The following is a 27,330-nucleotide window of genomic DNA, read 5'->3' on the forward strand; positions in this document are numbered from 1 at the left end:
AGCGAGCCTGAAGTCGGATGCTTCATAAATCCACATTGGAAAAGTAAAGTGCTTGGGCTGGCAAATGAGTGAAGTTAAAAGCAAGGGAATCTGGGTTAAAAATAACACCCACTTTGTGTCCTAGAAATGGCATAATGTATTTGAAAGTGGCAAACTACAAATAGCATTAATAGGCCACTAAGCAGCTCAAGACATGGGAAAACAGATCTAGCCTCACCCGTCTCTCTCATCATAACTGAACACTCCAACTTAGTGAACCTCCTCTTCAATACAAATACATCATTCCTATATTGCAGAGGTTCTTAAAGCTGGGTTCACAGACCTTGGAGGTCCGTGAACTTGGATGGGGAAGAATTTACATCTTTATTTTCACTAACCTCTAACTGAACTTTAGTATTTCCTTCAAATGATAAATGTAGGTAACACACCACAGTATTAGCAGTACCTGTGACTTTGTCAGCAATAGAAATCACAGATATTTTCATATCACATTACAGTTGTTACAAATATCCCATAATATCATTTACTCATCTCTTCTTCAAATTAAGGTAGTTATTTAATGCATTAATAAAGCACATATTACTATATCACAAATTTGTTTTGTTTATATTTTGATAGCTGTATGTTTCTTTTGTAACCCTAGGTATTTAAATACATTATTCTGTGAAGGGGTTCGGAGGCTTCACCGGACTGCCAAAAGGGTCCATGGCATATAAAAAAAAGTTTACAAACCCTTTCTATAATGTGAATATTGAATGGCAGGGCAGGCTTGAGCGTAACTGACTGGCTTACTCCAATTCCTATTTCCTTGTGTGTTCTGAATCCACTGGTGAACCAGACGGATGTACCTGGTTTAGTGGTGCCTCAACAACCACCCATCTATTCCTGGGCAGTAACACATTGGATAACCTTCCTGTGCCCAGCAATCATAAAAAAGTAAAGATGTTGAGTGCTTTCTTCAGGAGGTTTGGCTTCTCAACAAACACCAATAAACTTGTACAGAAGTACTGTTGAAGTATCCCAATTAGTTGAATCATAGTCTGGTACAGCAATTCAATTCAAATACTGGTACACATGGTCCTGTTTAGATCAACGATGTAGAGGTTGAGCGTTGAGAGCTTCAAGTTTCTAGGAGTGAACATCGTACACAGTTCTGGTCCAAACACATGGTTAAGAATGCTCACCAGTACCTCTACTTCCTCAGATTTAGCATGGCCTTGTCAAGCCTTACCAATTTTTAAACAATGCACCTCAGAAAGAATCCTATCTGGTTGCATCACAGCGTGACATGACTACTGCTCTGCTCTGATTGTGTATAGAGTCCAGGAAACTGACACCAGCCATCCATCTGTGGTCACCGTCTATACTGCTCACTGTTCCCTTAAGGCAACAAGCATTATCAAAGGCCTCACCCACCCTGGGCATACTCTCCTCTTCTCTCTTCCGCCGGTCAGAAGATTAAAATAGGCTTGAAAGCATATAGCAACTGGCTTAAGGACAGTTTGTACCCCATTGTTATAAGACTATTAAAGGAGGACTCTTGACCTCTCAGTCAATCTCATTATAATCTTGCATGTCTGCACTTTCTCTGTAGACGTCACACTTTATTCTGCGTTGTTATCGTACTACCTCAATGCATTATGTAACAAATTGATCTGTACTGACTGTACACAAGATATCTCCTCAGTATGTGACAATAAACTAACAATAGATAGCAATAGCAAAGCCCCCTATTCATTACAGTTTTGCAACACTATGACAACCCTGCACAAAAATTGACTTTTTAAAATTCTAACCGCGTTCTTTCTCGTAACAAAATTGTGTTCGTGTTTTTCTTGTGGTTACTGCTTACATGATGTCAAGTCCCTATACAACAGCTGCAGGCAAGTTGATTAGATCTGTGCATAAATGGACCCACACACAACAATAAACTTGACTCAGTCACTTCTTGGTCACATTTATGAATATTGGCAAACTTATCTCATATCTGTTTAACCACTAAGGACATTTAATTTCCTCAGTTGCTTTACTGTGATCTAAACTAGTGTCCGAGTACAGGTCAGTGATTGTGATCGCTGAGTGCAAACGTTCATGTAATTAGTGAACAAAAGTGCAAACACACCTAAGCCATCACCTGGGGATCTGGTTATGATTGTGAACTCACATTCCCTGTTTTCAGGCCAGCTTTCAGGGGTAAGTAGAACCCCCAACACTGGAACGCTGCACAGAGGAACCCAGCCAGAACGGTTGTGGGTGAGGGGGTATATCCCCTCGGGAGGTACGACCGCGAGGCATCAGCCCTGTCCTTACCTTTAAGCTGCCGTCAGCAGTGAGTCGTAGCCGATTGCAAGAGCCGCAGAAGTGTTCTGACATGGAAGTAATGAAGCCGATCTGGCCCTGGAAGTCAGGCACTTTGTAAGCCTGTGGGAAGTGTGGAATGTGGAACGAGAAGGTGAAGGGTTGCACTTGGCTGATATCAAAGGCAATACCACCCTGCCCACCCCAATTCTCTTCAGTCACACAGCCCATGCCAACCAGTTTGCCCACCTATGCTAATCCCAAATCTGCAGTAGGACTACCCTTATACAGAAGAAGAAGAAAGCCCTTAACTCCGGGTGGAGTCATCGTGACGGCATTTTTTTTTAGCAGGCTTTCTTATTTTTACAAGGCCGAGTTGCTAGCTCGACGCTCAACCCAGCACGGATGGAAAGCGTGCAAGGGAGCTGGCTGGATTTGAACTCGGGAACCTTCGCTCCAAAGTCCGGTGCTGATGCCACTACACCACCAGCTGGCCTACCCTTATACAGCAACACAAAGAAAATGCTGGTGCAGCATCCGACCTGCGAGTCCCTCCAGAATGTTGCATGCATTACTATGGATTTCCAGCATCTGCAGAATCTTGTTTCTGTACCCTTCTATGCCTTCTCTATCTGAGTGTCTACAAGTCTCATACACTGAGTAATTGTAACTGTTCCAATCACCTCCTGGAACGGGATTGCCCATAACTTTCTGGAATGGCGAAGGATGAAGGGAGACCTGATAGAAGTTTATCAAGTTACAAGAAGTGTAGACAATTTGTATTGTTCATCCCCAGGGCTGATAGATCATGCATTTAAAGTAGGAGGAGGAAAGTTCAGAAGGAGATTGTGGGCAAGAGATTATTATTTTTTTAAAAATACAGTGTGATATGTACCTGGAATGCACTGCTTGGGGTGGCTGACGAACTTAAGAGGCTGAGAGAGACATGCGAATAGGCAGAGAACAGAGGGATATTGGCCAAGTGCAGGCAGAAGGGATTAGTTTAGCACAACATCATGGGTCAAAGGACCTGTTTCACTGCTGTACTTGTTTTATCTTCCATGATCTATTGCAATACCAATCACTGTAAAACACTTGTCCAAACTTCATAAAATCTCCCCCCCTCACATTAAACCTATGCCTACTCTTTTATTCCCCAATACTATTACCATGAGACTTGAACTTTCTTGGCTCTTTACTCATCTGAGTAGTGTGTGATCAGGATAAGGGAGGCAAGGGGCTGAACTGGACTGGGAATGGGGCTAGGAAGAAGGAACATCACAAGAGAAGTTAAAAACTGGTGATATACACTCCGTGGCCACTTTATTACATATATCTGTATTAACGCAGGTATCTAATCAGCCATTTGTCTACTTGCCCTTTCTCTATAACACTACATTCTGCTCTCCTTTCTACTCCCGCCACGTACTTGGGCATCATATGGAATGATCTGTCTGGATGGAGTTCAAACAAAAGCTTTTCACTGTATCTCAGTATACGCTAAGTAGCCTCCTTATTAGGTACCTCTGTACATGTGAACATTAATGCAAACATCTAATTAGCCAATCATGTAGCAGCAACTCAACTAAAAAAGCATGCAGAAATTATCAAGAGGCTCAGTTGTTGTTCAGACCAAATACCAGAATAGGGAAGAAAAGTGACATTGACTATGAATGATTGTTAGTGCCAGACAGGGTGGTTTGAACTGCCACTCGCTGGATGTTTTTTGTTTTACACACCACTTGCCAGTCTCTAGAGACTGTTGTGCGTGAAAATCCCAGGAGATCACATTTATTCCCCATTCTGAACACCAACTGGACCTCTTGACCTTGTCTGCATGCTTTTATGCATTGACGAGGTGTACAGGTATATCTAATTAAGTGCATGCCCCTCAGTTTTACACACCCAAGATCATCCTTCATTCTCCTCTGCTCGAGTGATGGAATTCCAAACCTGCTCAGCCTCTCTCTACAACTCATTCCGTCAAGTCTCAGCAACGTTATAAGTGGGTGGGTGAAGAGGACAGAAGTAAATGTTACAGTAGAATTGAGAGGCGAGGGGAAGAACAGGAGGTTTGGGTAAGCCTGTTATATATTATAAATCCTCAACCAATATCACTAGCGCCCAGTTAATTGCCAAGCTTGTAGCAAATGGCATAGGGGCCAACTCCATTTGCAGTTCTTCAGCAAATGAACCATAGTAACCTGCACAACCACAAGAAAACCTGCAGATGTTGGAAATCCCTGTATATCGGTGAGATCCAACGTAGACTGGGAGACTGCTTTGCCAACCACCTATACTCCCATCCATCAGAAAAAGTGGGATCTCCCCCGGTAACCACCCATTTTAATTCCACTTTCCATGCCTATTCCGATTGGCCAGTCCACGGCCTCCTCTACTGTCGCTATGCGGCCACACTCAGGGAGGAGGAGCAACACCTTATATTCCATCCCCCCCCCCAATTCCATATTCCTCTTTCCCCCTCACCTTTTTCCTTACCTGCCCATCACCTCCCTCTTGCCCTTCTTCCATGGCCTTCTGTCCTCTCCTATCAGACTCCCCCTCGTCCAGCCCTGTATCGCTTTCACCAACCAACTTCCCAGCTCTTTACTGCACCCCTTCCCCCGGTTTCATCTACCACCTCTTCCCCTCCCATATCCCCACCTTCTTACTCTGACTTCTCATCAATTTTCCCAGTCCTGGTGGTCTCAGCCTGAAATGTTGACTGTTTATTCCTTTCCACAGATGCTGCCTGACCTGCTGAGTTCCTCCAGCATTTTGTGTGTATTGCCATTTTGAGCCACATGGGCAGGAACAGTAACATAGCTGTTGCCTTAAATCCCTTCAAGACCGACCCCAGTGTGTAATTTGCATGTCCTCCCTCTGACCAAATGAGTTCCCTCTGTCTGCTCTTGTTTTCTTCTCAAAGACGTGGTTTAGCATGTTAGTTGGCCACCGTAAATCGCTCCTCGTGTGCATGTGAGTGTAGAAGCTGTGGGGTGATGTTGGCAATGTGAGGGTAATTAGTGAAAATCAATGGTCAATAGTGGGCTGAAGAGCCTGTTTCCACACTATGTGACTCTACGACAACAGTCAGGCATGTGCTGGTAATTGTCAAATTTAATTTGTGCCACAGAAGTGCCAGTCAATGGCCACCTCCAATTAGGGCACATCAGCCCACCTCTTCTTGATGTTCAGTGACACTGGAAGCTCTGCCTCTCCACTGCAGAAACAAACATGCAATCGCTCCCTTGTAGAACATTACACATGAGTCAGATTCATTTACAGAACAGCACCCATATGACAGGGCAGCCTAAGAAAATAGGAACAAGAGTAGGGCCATTTGGGCCCTCAAGACTACCGCCTCCCCCCTCACTGAATATGATCATCGCTAATCTCCACTGGCCTCAACTCCTTTTCTGTGTCATCTCCCCAAAATTCTCATTTCCATGCTCTTTCAAATATTTCTTAATTCTCCATTATATATTTGGGTCTTCTAAATTCCATGTAATACAGACCCAAATTGATTAGCCTCTCTTGAAGGGACAATCCTCTCATCCTGGGAGAATCTCCTCTCGACTGCTTCAAATGCCTCTGTTAAACCAGCTCTTTGCTTTATCCATAATCAGTTTTAATATCACTGGCATGTGTCACATGTTAACTTAGCAGTAACAGTACCATGCATTGCATGACAATATAGAAGGAAAAATAAGTAAAGCAATTAAAATATATAAAATAGTTAGATTAAAAATGGTGCAAAACAGAATATTAAAAAAAAAAGGTGAGATAGTGTCCAAAGCTTCAATGTCCATTTAGGAATCGGATGGCAGAGGGGAAGAAGCTGTTCCTGAATCGCTGAGTGTGTGCCTTCAGACTTCAGTACCCCCTTCCTGACTGTAGCAATGAGAAGAGGGCATGCCCTGGATGATGAGGTCTGTTAATAATGGATGCTGCCTTTCTGAGGTGCCGCTCCTTGACGACGTGTTAGATACAATGACACTATTACCCAAGGAGCTGAATAATTTTACAACCTTCTCTAACCTCATTCAGTCCTGCGCAATAGCCACCAGCCAGAAGTATTTATAATTAAAATTCTTCCTCAAAATATTATTTCAAACATTTTTCCTTTCATCTGCTGATGCCCTTACAGGAACTGAAAGCCATGCTTGCTCTTTCAGCTATCTTAATTCTAGAGATGCTGGAGACACAAGCAAAAACAAACCGTTGGAATAACTTTGCACTGTATTACCTAGTCCCTTTCGACTTCTCCTACTCCACCATGCACATAGTCCTCTGAGTTCCTTCTACCCAACTGTTCCCATCCGCCCAGCCGTTTCCTTATTTGGTTCTATGCTCCAGCTTCTTTTCCTATCGGGTCCCATCACCTGCAGCTCTTTGCTGCCTTCACCTATCACTACCAACCTCTGTCACTGTCTCTTCACTCCACCCCCCTCAATCCACCTATCTCTCCTTCACTCTAATCCACCTATCGCTTGTCAGGTCTTGCTCCACCGCACCCCCCACCTCTTTATTCTGGCTCTCTCTCCTCTACTCTCAGTCCAGATAAAGTGTCTTGACCCGAAACGTAGACTGTCCAGTTCCCTCCACACATACGCTCTGTTCCTCCAGCAGCTCATTTTTTGATTACAGAAGTTATTCCTGGCTTCAGGGTTAGTGCTAATCAGAATTATGGTTTGATGATGTGCTCTTTCATTGCTTGCTGATAGCAAACAGGGTGGGATGGTGAAGAAGATAAACAGGGTGACAAATGGATTGAGTGGGCAAAAGCATAGGAAACAAACTTTAACATGGATAGATGTGAACTTATTCATTTTGGTAGGAAGATACTATATTACTCAAATTTGAACCTGATGGCATGAATACAGATTTTTCCTTCGGGTAAAAACAAAAATTCCCTCCCCTTCCCCTCTTCTTCTATTTTCCACCGTGGCCCCTTACCTCTTCTCACCTGTGAATCACCTCTCCCTGGGTCCCCTTCTCCTTCCCTTTCTCCTATAGTCCACTCTGCTCTCCTATCAGATTCCTTCTTCTCCAACCCTTTACCTTTCCTACCAACCTGGCTTCAACATCACCTTTGACCTCCTCCCTTCCTTTACAGTCCCGAAGAAAGGGCTCAGCCCGAAACGTCGACTATTTATTCATTTCCATTGATGGTGCCTGACTTGCTGAGTTCAGCCAGCATTTTGTGGGAGTTACTTTGGATTTCCAGCATCTTCAGACCTTTTCAGGTTTATCATATTATTCAAATGGTGTTCGACAAGAAGCATCGACGCACAGATCAGAGGGTGCTCTTGCACACCATTCAGTGCCCTATTTGCTACGGACCAACAGGGCCGAGGGCCTACTTCCATGCTGTGTGACATTGACTTCCATGGACTATGAAAGCTTTACGAGGCGCTCACATTGCATGGAGACTGGGACTGGACAGGTGAACTGGAAAGGTGGATAGGAACCAGGTAGTGTTTTTGGAATAACTCTAAGTCATTTTGTCCAGCATACATGGTCATACAGCGTGGAAAAGGCCCTTCAGCCTGTCAAGCCCATACTGGTCAAACACCCATTTGCACTAATCCTACAATCAATACCATCCTTATGCAGCAACGGGCAAGGACTCACCTTGGCAGTTCCAGAGTCTCCCAACGGCAGCTTCTGTAGCTCAGGCCACTTCTGCTTGATGGTACTTAGCATCTCTTGGTAGCTCACCATCTTCCTGAAGTTCCATTTGTTGCCTGAAGGAAGAGCAGACACAAGTTGAAGCTGCCCAGGGTGGGGTACTGGCCGGCTAAACCTCACACTGTCACTGGCTGAGGACCAGCAGGACCTCGGGTATGGACAGACCCGTCACACAGAGAGCCACTCTCCCCCACCAAACCAAGCTGATGGTGAACCTACAGTAACGCACCTCCTTTCACCTGTCGGATGTTCCAAAGCACACAGCAACCAATACTGTGTCTTTTCTTGAAGGTGTCAGCGCAGGAAATATAATGGCCAGTTCTTCCACAGAGTAAGCTCCCAGCCTCAGCAGGGATAACACCTGTGCCTTTACAATGCTGACCAACAGCAGACTGCCTAGATGTGCTACTGTTGTACTAACTCCTTCAAATTAGGTTTTGGGATTTTTTTTTCCATCCACTATGAACAAAGACAAAGCTTTGGTTTAATAGACAGCACAATGGTAGGCAACTGAGCAATCATCTCAGCACCAGAGACTCCATTCAATCCTGACCTTGGGTGCTGTCGGTATGGAGTTTGCATATTTTCCCTGTGACCGCGTAGACCATAAGATATAGGAGCCAGATTAGGCCAATTGGCCCATCGAGTCTTATCTGGCATTCCATCATAGCCGATTATTATCCTTCTCAATTCAATCCTTCTGCCTTCTTAATCGAGATCCTGTCAACCTCCACTTTAGATACACCAAATGATTTGGCCTCCACAGCCATCTGTGGCAATGAATTCCACAGGTTCTCGGCCACCTGGCTGAAGAAATTCCTCATCTCCGTTCTAGAGGTATGTCCTTCCGTTCAGAGGCTGTGCCCTCCAGTCCTAAACTCTACCGCTAAAGGAAACATTTTCCCCACGTCCACTCCTAGGCCTTTCAATATTCAACACATTTCAATAAGATTTCCCCCCTCCCCATTCTTCTAAACTTCAGCGAGTACAGGCCCAAGATACCAAATGCTCCTCATACATTAACCTTTCTATTCACGGGATAATTCTTTCTTAGATAACGGGCCCAAAATGGCTCACAATACTCCAAGTGTGGCCTGACCATTGTCCTTTATGTTTTGCATATTTAAGTCTGTTTAGGTGCTTCCTAAATTCATTGATTCATCTGATTCCCCCAATCTCGATTTTAAATTGGTTCTGAGTTGTTCATTACTCCCCTCCAGCCCCATAGTGATCCAAAAACTCTTGCAATCCCTCACTTCCAGCCTCTCAAATTTCCTGGAATTCAAGCACTCTGCTACTGTAGACGGTAGCTTCCATTTCCTGGGCCCAGAGCTCTGGAATTCCCTCCCCATAACTCTTATTCAGCACTAACAAACCAATGAAGCCAGAAGGGGCAAAGGTCAGGGAATCATTACATTTAATAACTTGTTCTTAATCATTTACACAGCAGGAGTGGTGGGTATTGGGAACAAGGGTGTCAAACAGCTGTTCCACAAATCGGCTTTAAGGTTTTACAGCACAGGCAGGGGGATTAACCTCAGACAAGTTCGGGTGCATGAGAACCAGAGAAAATGTTTAATTTTGCTGGTAATAGGACAAGGTTGTAAACCCAGGTGAACACCTGTCACTCCTGCAAGCTACAGATCTTCAATGGCTGAGGAGAGACTGGATATTCTATAAAATTTTGAGGCATAGATAGGGCAGATAAAGTTTTTTTCCAGGTCATAATATCAAATACGAAGAGGGCAGAGCTTAAAGGTGAGAGGCAAAAGTTTTAAGGGGATTTGTGAAGCAAATTTCTCTTGCTCTAAAACAGAAAGTGGTAGGTGCCGACAGTGGGATTAGTCAAAACAGATATGATAGCAATGTTGAAGCAGCATTCAGGTAGACACAGGAACTGGCAGGGAATGGAGGGATTGGTGTGGGCAGACGTGCAGTGTAAATTGACATCACAGTCACACAGGCTTCGTGGCTGAAGCTCTGGTATTTGTTGTAAAGAGGTGCTCTGTCTCCCCCTGGGGCGACTGCTCCAGCTGGTACTTTAGCTGTGGAAGTGACAATTCAATTCAATATCCATCCTCCACCCTGAGCAAGGAAACTGAGGTGTGGAGAAAACCATTTCTCATTCCTGATCCCTGCTCATATAATCCCAGGATAAACAAATGCAAGTCCACACTTCTGTTCTCTCTTCAATTCCAGGAAAAATAAATCTGGATCAAACTCCCACTCTCCAAATTATTCCATGAAAAAATATCCAGTTCTGATTGCTCTTCAATGGTTCCAAGAAATAAAAGATTGATTCCTCCTCTTGGTTTCTCCTACATTATTACAGGAAAATTAAGACAGTAGTTGGCATCTGGTTTCAACTTGAATATTCTGAGGAAAATTTCTAGTCCTCAATTCTCCCCCAAAAAATTGTGAGGTTGGGGAAATAAATAACAGGGTGGCTACAGAGAGGATAGTCTCTTGTGGATGGAGCCAAGGAACTGCAAGGGTAAAAAGACCCTGATGGGAGTTACGTACAGACCCCCAAACAGTAGTAAGGATGTGGCCTACAAATTACAATGGCTGGTGGAAAATGCATGCCAAGGGGCAATGTTACAATCTTCAATATGCAGGTAGATTGGGAAAATCAGGATGGCGCTGGATTACAGGCGGGGAAATTTCTAAAGTGCCTACAAGATGGCTTTTTAAGCACTCGAGATTGAGCCCACTAGAGGATCAACTATTCTGGACTGGGTGTTATGCAATGAATCAGACTTGATTAAAGAGATAAAAGTGATCATAATATGATCAAATTCACCCTGAAATTTTAGATAAATTGAAGATAAATGTCAGATGTATCAATATTACAGTGGAGTAAAGGGAATTACAGACGCATGAGAGGGGAGTTGGCCAGAGTTGATTGGAAAAGAACACTGGCAGGGATGATGGCAGAGGTAGCAATGGCTGGAATTTCTGGAAGCAATTTGGAAGGCAAAGAATATATACATTCCAAAGAGGAAGAAGTATTCTAAAGGAAAGATGACACAATCATGGCTAATAAGAGAAGTCAGAGCCAACATAAAAGTCAAAGAGAGGGTATATAGAACAAAGGAAAGTTAGAGGATCGGAAAGTTTTTAAAAAACAACTAGAAAAGACATTAAGGTTTTAAAGATGGACTATAAAAGTAAGCTACCCAATAATATTAGAGGATACCAAAAATTTCTTCAGATGCACAAAGTGTAAAGAAAGCCAAGAGTGTGTGTTAGACCACTAGAAAACGATGATGGAGAGGTAGTAATGGGGTACAATGAAATATCGGACAAACTGAATAAGTATTGTGCATCAGTCTTCACTGAGGAAGACACCAGCAGTACGGTGGAAGCTCCAGGTGTCAGGGGGCATGAAGTGTGTGAAGTTACCACAACTAAAGAGAAGGTTCTTGGAAAACTGAAAGGTCAATAAGTCACCTGGACAAGATGGTGTACACCCCAGAATTCTGAAAGAGGTAGCTGAAGTGATCGTGGATGCATTAGTAATGATCTCTAGATTCTGAAATGGTTCCGGAAGACTAGAAATTGCAAATGTCAATCCACTCTTCAAGAAGGGAGAGAAGCAGAAGAAAGGAAACTATAGTCCAGTTAGTCTGACCTCGGTGGTTGGGACGATGTTGGAGTTGATAATTAAGGATGATGTCTCAGGGTACTTGGAGGCACATGATCAAATAAGCTGTAGTCAGCATGGTTTCCTCAAGGGAAAATCTTGCCTGACAAATCTGTCGGAATTCTTTGAAATAACAAGCAGGATAGACAAAGGAGAATCAGTTGATGTTGTGTACTTGGACTTTCAGAAGGCCTTTGACAAGGTTCCACATCATGAGGCTGCTTAACAAGCTACGATCTCATGGAATTGCAGAAAAGATTCTAGCATGGATAAAGCAGTGGCAGATTGGCAGGAAGCAAAGAGTGGAACTGAAGGGAACCTTTTCTGACTTGCTGCTGGTACTGGTGGTGTTCCACAGGGGTCTGTGTTGGGGCCGATTCTTTTTGCATTATATGTCAATAATTTCTTGGACGGATTTGACGGCTTTGTTGAGAAGTTTGCAGGCGATATGAAGATAGGTGGAGGGGCAGGTAGTTTTGAGGAAATAGGGTACAGAAGGATTTAGACAGATTAGGAGAATGGGCAAAGAAATGGCAGATGGAATACAGTGCCGGGAAGCAGATGGTCGTGCACTCTGGTAAAAGAAATTAAAAGGTTGACTTTCTAAATGGACAGAAAATACAAAAAAAAACTGAGAAGCAAAGGGACTTGGGAGTCCTTGTGCAGGATTCCAAGTTAATTTGCAGGCTGCGTCTGTGGTGAGGAAGGCAAATGCAATGTGAGCATTCATTTCAAGAGGACTAGAATATAAAAGCAAGGATGTAATGTTGAAACTTCATAAAGCACTGGTGAGGCCTCACTTGTAGTACTGTGAGCAGGATTGCGCCCATCTTAGAATGGATGTGCTGAAACTGGAGAAGGTTTAAAGGAGGCTCACAAAAATGATTCCAGGATTGAATGGCTTGTCATATGAAGAGCGTTTGATGGCTCTGAATTCAGAAGAATGAGGAGTGACCTGATTGAAACCTATCGAATGGTGCAAGGCCTCGACAGAGTGGGTGTGGAGAGTATGCTTAGCCTATGTGGGAGAGTCCAAGACCAGCGGACACAGCCTCAGGACTGAGGGGTGTCCTTTTAGAACGGAGATGAGGAGGCATTCCTTTAGCCAGAGAGTGGTGAATCTGTGGAATTCTTTGCCACAGGCAGCTGCGGAGGCCAAGCCTTTATGTATATTTATGGGAGAGATTGACAAATTCTTGACTCGGCATGAAGAGATAAAGGGTGAAGGCAGGGGATTGGGGCTGAGGGGAACACTGGATCAGTTGTGATGTAATTATGGAGCAGACTTGATGGGCCAAAATGGCCTAATTCTGCTTCTATATCTTATGGGATAACCCTCTTAAAAATAAGGGGCTCACCCATTAACACACAGACAAGGTAAAATCTTTCCACAGGGTGTCTCAGCAATTTTTGTTCAGAGTAGGACAGAGATTCTTGACAAGAAAGTGGTTAACAGGTGGAGGTGGGTATGTGGAGCTGATCAGCCATAATCTTATTAAACGAGGTAGCCAGCCATCTATGCTTCTTGGTGCCTTGGTAAAAGCAGCCAAAATAATCACGAACCCCACCAACCCCGGAGATCCACTCTTGTCCCTGCTCCCATGGGACAGCAGTGACATAAGTCTTAAAGCAGGTACTGCCAGGCTCAAGGACAAGTTACCAGATTATTGAGCAGTCCCCCATCTCATTCACACTTTGCACGTAATTGTCTGCTTGCACTACACTTTCTCTGTATTATTTTATTCTGCATTCTAAAGTCATTTCCCCTTGTACTACCTCAATGTACTGGTGTAATGAAATGATGTGTACGAATAGCATGCACAAAGTTTTTCCACTATACCTTGGTATATGCAACAATAAGAAACCAATTTAGCAAGCTCCAAGTGTTGAAAGGTGCACTGCTATCTTAGTTCGATAGCTTTAGGGTGCTATCCAGTCTCAGCCTCAGGGTGGGGAAGGGTCAATGCATTAACCTGGCCCCACCCTAGTACCCACCATCAAATGGCATGTACTCGATGAACCGCACGTCCAGAGGCTTGGTGGCGGTGAGATCCACGAAGTCCAGCAACTCATCGTCATTCAGACCCCTCATGACCACACAGTTCACCTGGGAAAGAGTAGGAGAAAGATTAGTCTTTAATTTTTTTTTTGTGGGAGGAGTGCATGGGGGGGAAGAATATTGGAAATAACTTAGATTGATATTTCCATACCCCTAAGGAGGTTCTCACATACTGACACAGAACAATCTCATCCCTTCCCTGTAATATTAAGGTCATAGAGACACAGAAACAGGCTATTCAGCCCATAATGACCACGCTGAGCAGTGGGGATCCATCATATTAAGAACATTTCCCGGGATGTTGCCCATAGCTTTCTGGAACTAAGTAATCTGGCCGTTCAACTGGCTACGACTCTCTCCAGCAATGTAATCCAGATACTCACTACTTTATGGTGAGTGAAGCCCCCTCCCCCCATTGCCCATGAACGCACCCCAGATTCCACCACTCACCTACACACCAAGTACAATTCAGCCAACAATCTAATTATCAATGGTAGGGCCTGGGGTTGAGGTGGGAGCAGAAAGATTTAAAGGGGATCTGTGTGGGTGACTGTTTCCACTGAGGGTGGTGGGGATGTGGAAGGAGCTGCCGTCAGAGGAAGCTGAAGAGGTGGATACAACTTTAAGGAAACGTTTGAAAGATATTCACTAAGGTAGGTAGATAGGGAATTATTAGAGGGCACGCAGGAAGAGACAAGCTCAGGTGACCCATGCTTACCAGCTCGTCAAGTGAGGCTGATTGGCTTTGTTTCCACGCTGTAGCCACATTGCTGGGATATGGGAAGAAACAGAAGCCCGCATGGTCACAGGAAGAACGTGCACACTCCACACAGACAGCAGGTAAAGAAAGGAACAACCAGGGTCACCAGAGCTGTGAGCCAACTCCGCTATTGCGCTGCCACTTCCGGGAAAGGAGTTGAAACAGATTTCAGGGGAAGTGCCATTTAAAGCGACATTATTCCAAACCAATACCGCAAGAATACCGATTCAGTTACTCAGTCACCTTCCCATGCTGTATGGCATCTCTCTGTGCACACACTGCAAGGTTTCTCTCTTTAATTGACCAAAGGATAGGACAGGAGGCACAGAAATACAGCTCTGGGCCAGGGCCCTGCTCACCACATGATCAGCCCCTCCTGTCAGTGACTGGACATGACCTTCGGGCACCAGTCCTGTGAACGCATTCTGCCAAAGCGGTCCCGGTACCAGCTCAACCCTAAAACAACGTCTGGCCTACTTGGGAGTTGGAGTCAATTGGAACAGCCGCAATGGGCCGAAGGGCCTGTTGCTGAATTCTATGAATCTATCCCAAAACACAAGCCCTAATGTTCACCAAGCTGGACTGATCCATTTTATTGCTCGATTGTTTGGGCCAGGGGTCATGCCCTTGACCCGGAGATTGAGACATCTGCAAACATGCCGAGCTTTGGGCAAGAATCTACACTGTGCAGTGTAAAAGTTCTTAATAGGCTATTCTAACAAATGAGGGCATTCATCATCTACCAGAGCCTCAACAGGCTACATCAGTGAAGACAGTGAGAGTTTCAAAGAGGTCATAGAGGCTTCGGGGCATATGGACGGGTTAAACAATGGGGAAGGGCATGTAGAGACAGACAGCATAGAAACAGGCCTTTCAGACCTATCCGACCGAAATTCCCATCTAATTTAGTCCCACTTGCCCACATTCAGCCCATCTAAACCTGTCCTATCCATGCACCTGTCCAAGTGACTTTTAAATGTTGTTAATACCTGCCCCAGCTATCTCCTCTGGGAGCTTATTCCATTTATTCCAGGACAGCACGGTAGTGTGGCGATTAGCACAACACGACAGTATGGTACAGGTGACACAGGTTCAGTTCCCACCGCTGGCTGTAAGGAGTTTGCTTTCCCTGTGACCTTGTGGGATCACCTCTGGGTGCTCCAGTTCCCTCCCACAGTCTAAAGACGTGCCAGTTGGGAGGCTAATTGGTCACTGTAAATTGTCCAGTGATTATGCTAGGATTAATTTGGTGGACTGATAGGTGGAGCAGCTCGAAGGGCTGGGAGGGCCTGTTCTGCACCGTCTCTCAATAAAAATAAAATCATGTCCTTTGCTGAAAAAATATTGGAAAGATATTACTGCCATTTTTGGGTTACCAATGATAGAATCAAGTCACTTAACCTCTTCAGCTCGTCGGATGATTGCATTTTTTACATTAATGAATAGAAGATCCATTTTGCTGAACTGGAAAGAGATTAATCGACATTTCATTGGTTCTCCCAAACTATGTTGTGTTTAAACTTGGAAAAAATTAGAAGTGTTGTTTATGTTCCCTCTATTAAATTTGAAAAGACTTGGAGGCCATTTATTCAACATTTTCATATGACGTAGTTTGACCTTTTCCAAACTTATTCTATTTCTTTGTAATATTGGTTGAGAGGAACGGAGTTATCGACACTGAGGTTTCCTTTTTTTTAATGATGTTACATAACAGCCCATGTCTTTTTTTTTTCTTAGTTTAGTTCATTAATACTGTTTAGGTTAGTTTTTTTGGGGGATATATTTCTTTTCTTTTTCATGATTTTTTTTAGATTTTCTTGTTTTATATTATTCATCTGTATCCTGTATGATCGGGAGATTTAACACTCATGTGTCAACTGGGCTTATATTTAACTGTTAATTACAACAATGTATTCCCAATAACTTTGTATCAATATTATGCTATGTCTATTATTATGAAACTAATAAAAAGATTGAAAAAGAAAAAATAAAATAAAAAATATGGATGCCCCTGAGGTGAAAACGTTGCCCCTCAGGTTCCTATTAAATTTACCCCTCTCACCTTAACCTATGCCCTCTAATTCTTGATTCCCCAAACCTGGGGAGAAGATTGTATTCATATTTTTGATGCGCCTTATGGTTCTCAACACCTCTACAGCAGCACCCCTCAATCTCTAATGCTTCAATGACTAAAAGTCCTAGCCGCCCCAACCTCTCTCGCTGCGAGTCCCTCCAGTTCTGTCAACGTCCTTGTAAATCTTTTCCAAGTCAGGTGGAATACAGCGCTGGAAAAAAATTGAGGTCATCCATAACAGCTTCTAAAATGGCAGGTCACAGCTGGAGGGAGAGGCACGATGGAAAGGGAGTCCCTGTTCCTACCTTTCCATGGCTAGGGGCGCCCTGGGTGCTCAGAACGAGGTGCGAGATGGTCACACACAATGTGGATGTGAGGGGCACAGCCAGGGAAAAGACCTACAATTACTCAATGGCTTAAAGCAGGGCGTCCCAACCACTTTTAGGTCATGGAACCCTACCATTACCAAGGTGTGGACCCCACGTTGGGAAATGAGGATTGAGATCACTCAGGAACAGAACTAGCACCATCAATTTTGCTATAACTAGCCCATTGGTTCAAATGTCATCTTTGCACCTTGTAAGTAGTTTTACTTCTTTCCCCGATCGAATCAATACATTTCTAGACAGTCATGATCATCAGATTATACAACATGTGATTAAACTACCTCCAGTTTCAATTATTATTCATCTTTAATATTTCATCCTCGAACAACCGTGGTGCAAGTTTGAAGTTCACAGCACAGCAATCCCAAAACCCATGGTGTCACACAAACCTTAACGGGGTTATAGCCCAGGTCGATGGCCTTGTTGATGCCTTCCATCACCTTGTGAAAACCTGAGGAGAGAGGCATGGAAACAGGGTCACAAGTGGCATTTCTCGCTGCAGGAGACATTAGGGCTCTGTGTGCCGCCCAGTGCCGGCGAACAGAGGCTGAGGTCCCAATGTCATGAAGGAGGCCCGGGAGAACGGGCATTTTGGAGGGGACGGTGGCGAGGGAAAGGTCGTCAGAGAAGGAGTGGGGGAGGGGAAACTCTCCAGAGGGAGTACCAACTTGGAATGAGGATGGGGGTGGGGGGGGAGGGTGCATGGGGAAAATGGGTGTCCTGGGTTGGGGCAAGAGGGATGAATTGAGTGATCAGGATGTAGGCGCACAAACACAAGAGAATCTGCAGATGCTGGAAATCTAAAGCTACACACACACACACACACAAAATGCTGGAGGAACTCAGCAGGCCAGGCAACGTCCATGGAACAGTGTACAGTCGACGTTTCAGGCCGAGTCCTTTCAATACCCTGAAGTTTAAATCTTCCCTTTAAGGACGTAGGGGTGACAGGGCAGCACACCAGATGCACTGGAAGCTGAAGTGAGTGAGTGCATTGAAGGGACGGAGTAAACTCCAACCACAAAAGAGCAATCAGCTTCTGTGTCAAGGGAGCAATATGGAATCATGTCCACGTGGAGCTCAGTCCAGAGGGCATAACCTCAGGCCATATAGCAAAAGGATTTCCAGAAGATTTTTTTTGCCCAAAGGGCTAGTTGGACTTTGAAGTGCACTGCCTGATGGTGTGGTAGAGAATATACTCATATCACAGAATAAGACAAGGATACAGCAAGGGAATATGCCTTTCAGCCCAACAATTAATAGCCTTCAACCATCTGGCTCCTGAACCAGTGTGGATAACTTCACCCACTGCAACACTGGACTGATCACAATCTGTGGATTCTGTTTGTAGTACTCTACAACTCATACTGTCAGGAGTATTATTATTATTAGTTTTTTTTAATCTTTGCAAAGTTTGTCTTCTCTTGCACATTGGCTGCTTGCCAATCATTGTGCAGTTTTTCACTGAATCTATCGTATTCCTCTGTTCTACTGTGAATGCCTGCAAGAAAACGAATCTCAGGGTAGTACACTGTGACATATACGTACTTCGATAATATAATCATTTTCAGAACTCATCCCTGCAGACCACATCACCGAAATGAGCTAGATCCATTTGCTCATGTTTGGCCCATATTGTAAACCTTTCTATCCATGTACCCAATTATCTTTTAAATGTTGTTATCACACCACTTGCTCTGGCAATTTAATTTGTTCCCTATACTCACTAGCATTTGCGTGAAAATGTTGCCCCTCAGGTCCCTTTTGTTCTTCTATATTCAATTCAAACCTGCGCCTTCTAGCTTTGGTCTCCTCTACCCTGGGTGGTGGGGTGGAGATACGTCTTGAACAAAGGAGGTGTAAGGTGCTCCTTCACTCCGCTAGCCTGAAGGTCCCCTTTTTGGGCAGGGTGTAGCACCACGCGCGCCCTCCCCCCCGCAAACGATCAGGGCTACGTGAAGCCATGGGAGCAGGCGGTGGATGGTCGTTTGAGCTGCTGGTGCATATTTCAAGTCCTGGTTATGTGACCAATGATGCCAGGCATTCTCTGAAGAGTATTGCTAACGGCTGGGGTCTTGTAAAGACGCTGCCCAGAAGGTGGCAATGGCCAATCATTTCTGCAGAAAAATTTGGCAAGATCAATCACAGTCATGAGACATGATCGGCACGTCATATACACAGCACATGAAGATGATAATCCTGCGGGAGAAAAGACCGAGTTTATTCACCTTATCTGTGCTCCTCATGGTTTTTATAAATCTCTACAAGGTCACCCTTCAGCCTTTCAAGCAAGTCCTAGTTTATCCAATCTGTTCTTGTTACTCAAAACCTCCAGTCCTGCTAACATCCTTGTAAAGTGTTATAATTGGGATGACATCCTTCCTATAGCAGAGTGACCAGAAGACAGAGTCATAGAAAAGTACAGCACAGAAACATGCCCATCGGCCCATCTAGTCCATGCTGAAACCATTTAAACTGCCCACTCCCATTGACCTACACCAGGACCATAGCCCTCCATACCCCTACTGTCCATGTACCTATCCAAACTTTGCTTAAACGCTGAAATCGAGCTCACATGCACCACTTGCGCTGGCAGCTCATTCAACACTCACACGACCCTCTGAATGAAAATGTTTCCCCTCAAGTTCCCCTTAAACTTTTCACCTTTCACCCTTAACCCATGATCTTTAGTTGTAGTCCCACCCAACCTCAGGTGTACACAATATTCCAAGTGTGGTCTCATCTTTGTCTTGTGCAAGTGTGGTCTCATCTTTGTCTTGTGCAACCACAACCTGACATCCCAACTCCTGTACTCAATACTCTTTACCCAGGCCAGCATGCCAAATGCCTTCTTCACCACTCTATCAATGTCACAACTTGCCAGGAACAACACACCTTCAGCCCTAGGCCACTCTTAACACTTAAGTGAACGAACACTGAAATCACCAAGGTTATGTATCAAATGTTGTAACTGGGATTGGTATAGATGGGTACTTGTTTAGTACAGGCATGGTGGACTGAAGGACCACACTTGTTGCACTATGACAAATTCAACTATCCTCAGGGGAGATTGGCTGGATCAGCCAGGGAGACATGGAGTCCGGTTTAGTGCTGTTCATTCCCTGAGACAAAGCAGGAAGCAAGATGTTGGATAAAGCTACAGATGATGAACAGACCTTCCATCATGGGCTTACAGCACCATCCTGTGGCAATATTGTGCGACTGCAGCATTGTATTGGGCTTTTCAAAGACAGAGACAAAACACAAAGGAGGGCTGAGCCTTCACAGGGATATCCACAGCAACCAATTCTGCACGCAGACAAGCTGGCTACAGAACAACGGAACAATTACAAGGATAGAGAGTAATGGAGATGCTGACCAGTGTATGAACCCACAAAGCTTACTGCTAAGTAAAAGGACAGGGGCGTGGTAAAGAGAGCACAAACACAGAGTCTTCTCTCTCCTGCAAACTGCATCAATACAAAGAGTCCTATGTGCCTATGCCCAATTCTCTTTTACACACTGCTGGGATTTAGGTGGTACCAGTGACACTTATCGCCCATTGGTAATCAGTTGTGCACCAAAGGGTTGCAAGGACACTGGAGACTCAACCAATACGTCTACTGGTGACGTGGATAGACAAGTGGTAAAGGAGGCATTTGGTACGCTGTCTTCATGGTGAGGACATTTCCTTACAATGGTGGAGTACTGTCGCAGTTCTGGTTGTTCAGCTATAGGAATGATACCAAGGAACTGTAAAGGATGCAGAAAAGATTTGAAAGGATTTTATCAGGACTGGAGGGCTCCAGCTACAAGGAAAGGTTAATCTGGGACTTGGCTTCCCTGGAGCACAAGCAGCTGAAAAGGGTAACCATAGAGGTACAGCTGTCCCCCGCTTTTCGAATGTTCGCTTTACGAAACCTCACTGTTATGAAAGACCTACATTAGTACCCTATCTTTGCTTTCAGAAAACAGTTTCCACTGTTACGAAAAAAAATTCAGCGCGCGCGCAAAAAAAAGAGCGCGCGCCCTGAGCAGCCGCTCTCCCCTGGATTCGGAATGGCATTGCTTTAACACGTGCCTGTGAGCAGCCGTTTGCAAGATGAGTTCTATGGTATCAGAAAAGTCTGAAAGAGCTCATAAGGGTGTTACACTTACGGTAAAACTAGACATAATTAAGCGATTTGATCGTGGTGAACAAAGTAAGGACAAAGTGAGTTTGGCTTGTGTAAGGTGACGAACATGATGTTGAAGAGGTTTTGGCATCCCATCACCAAGAACTGACAGGTGAAGAGCTGATGCAATTGGAAGAAAAAAGGATGACAATCGAAACCGAATGAGTAATGATAAAGTACAACTTTAATTTTGAAAGGGTACGTCAGTTTAGGAGATATTTGCAGGATGGTTTGAGTCCTTATTAAAGAACTGTGTGATAGAAAAATGCGCGAGGCTCAGCAGTCAAGCAAGCCTTCCACATCAACCACAGCAGACGACGAACCTCGACTTTCGACATCGAGGCGGGCAGAGATAGAAGAAGAGCTTCCTGCTCTAATGGAAACAGATGACGAGATGACACCCCAGTGTCCCACCACCCCAACCCCCAGGCCACGGACAGATACTGTACGGATTCGCGGAGAATGCAGCAGTAGCCGGGAGGCACACAGCACAACTGTAAGAAAAAAGCCGAAATAAACATGCTAATTAATTAGGGGCCGCCGACACGTATTTGTCGGCCCAGATCAGAGACGACACAATCGGAAATCGGCACTGATTTGGGCCGACAATTATGTGTCCGGCAGCAGCTAATTAATTAGCTTGTTTATTTCGGCTTTTTTCTTAAAGATGTGCTGTGTACCTCCTGGCTACTGCTGCATTCCTGCATGCTTCGCGGCAATGTATTGCTCGGCGGCCTGGAGGGTGGGGGCCACTGCACCATCCAACCTGCAACAACTCAGTCTAACACACCATCATCTGTGTGCTCGGCGCTGTCCCGATTCCGGTACGTGATACTACACTGTACATACATTATTTCTACTTTATATAGGCTGTGTATTTTTACGTGTTATTTGGTAGCTTCATAGCTTAAAGGTTACTGGAGAGCGCTTGCGCCACGTTTTTGCCAACAGCGTTTGCGCGAGATTTTCTGCCGACGGCGCTTGTGTGAGATTTTTGCTACGGAGAACAGTTCAGTAATGATTGTGAAAAAGTATTTCTACTTTATATAGGCTGTGTATTTATCATATCATTCCTGTTTTTACTATATGTTACTGTCATTTTAGGTTTTATGTGTTATTTGGCATGATTTGGTAGGTTAATTTTGGGTCTGCGAACGCTCACAAAATTTTCGCATATAACTAAATGGTAATTGCTTCTTCGCTTTACAACATTTCGGCTTACGAACCGTTTCATAGGAACGCTCTACCTTCGGATGGCGGGGGAAACCTGCATATAAAATAAAAATCACAAGGTGGAGAGTCACAGTTCTCCACCACTGCTGACACCACCCCGCCCCCACCATTCCTGCCGCAGAGTAGGAGAATCTAGAATAAGAAGGTACAGATGAGAGGGGTCAGATTTAAATGGAACCTGAGGGGCAACTTTATCCACAGAGAAGATGGTGGGGATATGGAACAAAGCTGTGGATACAGGTACCATTACAATGTTTAAGACATTTAGACAGATACGTGGTTAGGAAAAGTTTTACAGGAATACAGGCCAAATGGGACTAGTTCAGGCAACCTGACATGGACAAGATGGTCCAAAAGGCCCACTTCAACGCTGTATATGACTAAGTCTACCCTCCTTCATCCATCATCATTGCTGTGCAGAACAGCTGCAACCTGTTTATCACAAAATAAACCACTCCCTGGAGAGTGCGGATGCCACCAGCACCACTGTCAGAGTAGCACTTAGCCTGTTATGGGGGGTGGGGGGGAAGAAGAGAAGAGTGAGGAGTAGAGAAAAGAAGTCTACAGGGAAACCAATGAAGGCTGACTACCCTTACCTTTCCTTCGGGCAATGAACTCAAACTTAGCGGGGACCAAGGTATCCAGACTGATGTTGAGAAGGTTGAGGCCTGCCTCCTTCAGACTGGGCAGCAGCTTGGTCAGGTTGATGCCGTTCGTTGTAACGGCCAGCGTTTTCAGGTTTTCCAGCTGCCGGAGTCGAGCTGTTTGAATGGGAGCAAGACAAGTGGAGTGAAAAAACAGATTGCACCCAGCTTTGCACAATACATCAGGCCAAATAATTAAAACGATTCTGCTTAGTGATAACTCTGTTAAAAGCCAAATAGATTAAATGTCTGGGAATGTGGAAGACACATTGTGTAACATACTTAGGACAGCAGAATTTGCTCTGCAAGTACAGGAATCAACTCTGCCAAGCCAGAAATCTTTGCTGCTTGGTCATAAAAAATGAAAGCATGGTTCAAGGGTTGTCATTTGCAAAGGGACTACAAACAGAAATGAAGGGGGAGTCAATATTTCCAGTTGTTGAGCAATTTTTCCCAATGAGAAAGATATTTGGCTCACCAACGTTCTTGCATGTGTAACAGAAGGAAAACCAACAATAACAGGACGCCAACGCAGTCTTATTTTCTTTAAAAAGTCTGTACTTAACATATTTACCATTCACTGTATAACTCACAAACATCTCGTTGCAAAGAAACCTAAATGATCAGCTGCACAAATTAAACATTGTTACCACAGTGGTAAATAAAATCAAGTCCCACGCTCTTCATTCTCGACTATTTTGAGAGTTTTGTATTGAGAATGATGAAGGGTGAACACTTGCTGCTGCACACAGAGATGAGGTGGCTCTCCAACGGAAAAAGCCTGAGACATGTTTATGCACATTTTAAAGCCACGATAAAAATTCTTTGAAGACTTGAATGCTTCAATCAGTAATCAATTCAAGAATATTCGGCATGACATTGCTTATTTTCAAGAATTATTTGCAAGATTTAATGAAATCAGTCTTCAGTTGCAAGGAAATAATGTGAATCTTATCAAAGTCAAATCAACCGTCACCACATTTCTGTCCAAGTTGACCGTATCTAACTGCAACATTAGCCGTCGTGACCTTTTGCAATTTCTGAGCCCCGCTATGTTGAAAGACAAAGAAAAAATACCAGATGATGATCTTCAAGTACAAAAGCTGCATAAAGATATGTCAGAGAGATCTCAGGACCTTCTCTTGAGCCGAATTCCAGACTGGGTAATAATACAGTGATCTGTGTCTCAGAGGCCGACAGCAGAACATCTTTCCAGAGGCATCAGGCCCCAGTGGTGTACCTGGTAGGGCTCTGAAAAGCTGTGCCAACCAACTGGAGTGAGAGCTCAAGGACATCTTCAATCTCTCACTGCTGTAGTTGTCGCTTCAAAAGGGTGACAATCTTACCAGTGCCCAAGAAAAGCAGAGTGAGCTGCCTCAACAACTATCACCCAGTGGCACTCACATCTACAGTGATGAAGTGCTTTGTGAGGTTGGTCATGGCTAGAATCAACTCCTGCCTAAGCAAGAACCTGGAACCACTGCAATTTGCCTATTACCACAATAGATCTACAGTCGATGCAGTCTCACTGGCTCATCTCTCAGCCTTGGTTCCCCTGGAAAATACATCAGGCTATGTCACCTCACCTACGTCAGGCTGCTGTTTATTGATTACAGCTCAGCTATCAACACAATCATACTCCCAGTTCTAATCAACAAGCTCCAAATCCTGGGCCTAGTTTGCTCCCTCTGCAACTGGATCCTTGATCTCCTCACTGGGAGACCACAATCTGTGCACAACATTAAAAAATATTACCTCCTCATCGACAATCAACACTGGCGCACTTCCGGATGTGCGCTTAGCCCACTGCTCTACCCTCTCTACACCCACATCTGTGTACAGCTCTAATGGCATCTATAAATTTGCGGATGACACAACTATGGTTGGCAGAATCTCAGGAGGTGACAAGGAGCCATACAGGAGCAAGATGAGTTGAGTGGTGTTGCACTCAATGTCAGTACGAGCAAGGGAATAATTACGGACTTCAGGGAGCAGAAGTTGGGGGATTAGAAGTGGAAAGGGGTGAACAGTTTCAGGTTCCTGGGTACCAACATCTCCAAAGATCTATCCTGGGCACAAAATATTGATATATTTAGAAAGAAGGCACAACAATGGCTATATTTCATTAGGAGTTTATGGAGAATTGGGTATGGCACTGAAAGCACTCACTAATTTCAATGGCGGTACTTTGGAGAGCATTCTATCTGGTTGCATCACTGTCTGGTACAAGATCAGAAAAAGCTGCAGGAAGTCGTCCACTTAGACAACTCCATCACGGACACTATCCTCCCTGCCTGGAAGACACCTTCAAAAGGTGATGGAGAGAGGTTAGGCATGTTAGGACTTGATTCACTGGAGCATTAGAGAATGAGGGGTGATCATGGGGGACAGAGATGGGGTGAATAAGTAATTTTTTTCCCCAGGGCTAGGGAAAAGGGGCATGGGTTCAGGGTGGGTGGAGAAAGATATATTACAAAACCAAGAGGCAGTTTCTCTTATACCCAGAGAGTGCTCTGTATGGAGTGCTCTATAAGAGCTGTCAGCAGAAATGGCTAGGCAGGATCAAATGTACTTGGAAACGGAGAGGAAAGGTTTAAGAGGGTTATGGTCTAAACATGGGCGAATGAGACCAGGTTAGATTGTTGTCTTGATCAGCATGGAACAGTTCCAAAGCAAGCCACACAAAATGCTGGAGGAACTCAGCAGGCCAGGCAATATCTATGGGAAAGTGTAAACAGTCATCAGGGCTGGTGACGGGTCTCAGCCTGAAACATGGACTGTTTATCCATTACCATAGAAGCTGTCTGGCCTCCTGAGCTCCTCCAGCATTTTGTGTGGGTTGCTTTGGATCGCCAGTATCTGCAAATTCTCTTGTTGGGTCTTGATTCCACACTGTACGACTCAGACTCCGTACGTTAACAGTGCCAGTGGTTCCTCAGTGTTAGCCCTTTCTTCCGAGACAGTTCCTTGGAATGAAGGATGACCTGCCCTACAGATTCTGGAGGTGACCAAAAAGGTCTATATGGGAAACATTTTCCAAAACCCGTGGGGCAGGAGGAGTCCAAGAGGTGGGGTAGGGTTGGGAGATGCTGCACCCCCTTTCACCACTCACACAGGGCTTGCAGTTGTATAGCATGGGAACAAGCAACATGGACTATTGTGTCCATGCTGAGCAGCAAGTACTCATCCTTACTCATCCCATCTTCCAACAAGGTACGGAAACAGCAAAGCCTTTAAACGGAAAATTCCGCAAAAGGTAGTGGATTTGGCCCAGTACGTCACGGATAATGCCCTTCCAAACATTGAGCACATTTACATGAAACACTGTCGCAGGAAAGCAGCATCCATTAGAGATCCCCACCACACAGGCCACACTCTTGACTCACTGTCGTCAGGTACAAGAGCCTCAGGATTCATGCCAGCAGGTTCGAGAGCAGTTACTACTGCACAACCATCAGATTCTTGAACAAGTGGGATAACTACACTCACTTGCCCATCCATTGAGATGTTCTCACAACAAATCGTCTCACATTAAGGACTTTTTATCTCATGTTCTTGTAATATATTGCTATTTATATTTGCATTTACACCGTTTGTTGTCTTCTGCACGCTAGATGACCTTTCATTGACCCTGTTATAGTTTTGCTGAGTATGCCCACAGGAAAACGAATCTCAGGGTTGTATATGGTGACATACATGTACTTTGATAACAAAATTTACTCTGACTTTGGCCTGTAGCTTTCAATGCTTAGTGATTCAAGTGCTCATCTAGACATTTCTTAAATGTTGTTGGCAACACCTCCTCCGCAAATCTCTGACAGTGCATGCCAGGTACTCACCACTCACTTGGTGAAAAAGCTCTTCCCCTTCTCCCCGATCCCTTCATCTTTCTATGAGCTCCTGCTACGACTCATTCCCAAAACTCCACAACCTACTTTCCAGATTCTACAGTGGCTTTTTGGCATCCAGAAAAGCTGCGTGTAGCTAAACCCAGACAGGGGGTAGAAATAAACAACTCACACCCAGAGCACACAGTGGAAACTGGGACACAAACCAGGAGTGATTATAGAGAGGCGGTATATAATTACACCCATTGAACACGCCGAGTCCATCAAGAGCTGCAGCTTTCGGAAATCTAAAAGAAGAACAGAATGCGCTGCAGTTACTCAGCAAATCTGGTAACCCTACTAATGTGGAGGTGTTGGAAAGACTACAGAAGAGGTTTAATCAGGATGCTGTCTCGATTGGAAGGTATGAGCTATGGATGAGAAATTGGACAGAGTGTGTTTGCTTTCATGAGACTGATAGTGGAGAGTGACCTGACAGAAGTTTATAAACTTCTGAAAGGCAGTCAGAATCTT

General features: G+C 44.5%; 1 protein-coding gene and 1 long non-coding RNA gene across 7 annotated transcripts in view; one reads left to right on the forward strand and one right to left on the reverse strand.

Moving 5' to 3' along the window:
• Positions 1–2,293, forward strand: part of LOC134342472 (uncharacterized) — a 43,529-nt gene extending 41,236 nt beyond the window's left edge. Inside the window, exon 3 of the long non-coding RNA XR_010017026.1 lies at positions 644–2,293. This is a non-coding gene — a long non-coding RNA (uncharacterized LOC134342472). The remainder of the gene's footprint in view (positions 1–643) is intronic.
• Positions 1–27,330, reverse strand: part of mocs1 (molybdenum cofactor synthesis 1) — a 65,882-nt gene that overhangs the window by 6,276 nt on the left and 32,276 nt on the right. For all 6 annotated transcript variants that reach the window (XM_063040653.1, XM_063040650.1, XM_063040652.1 and 3 more), the window contains exons 4-8: positions 22,922–23,086; positions 17,307–17,368; positions 13,634–13,745; positions 7,936–8,048; positions 2,311–2,421 (exon numbers count right to left, since the gene is read on the reverse strand). In XM_063040653.1, coding sequence (XP_062896723.1) covers positions 2,311–2,421; positions 7,936–8,048; positions 13,634–13,745; positions 17,307–17,368; positions 22,922–23,086 — 563 coding nt within the window. The remainder of the gene's footprint in view (positions 1–2,310; positions 2,422–7,935; positions 8,049–13,633; positions 13,746–17,306; positions 17,369–22,921; positions 23,087–27,330) is intronic.

The sequence above is a fragment of the Mobula hypostoma genome, chromosome 2 (assembly GCF_963921235.1).
Source record: "Mobula hypostoma chromosome 2, sMobHyp1.1, whole genome shotgun sequence".
In the NCBI taxonomy this organism is placed as follows: Eukaryota; Metazoa; Chordata; class Chondrichthyes; order Myliobatiformes; family Myliobatidae; genus Mobula; species Mobula hypostoma.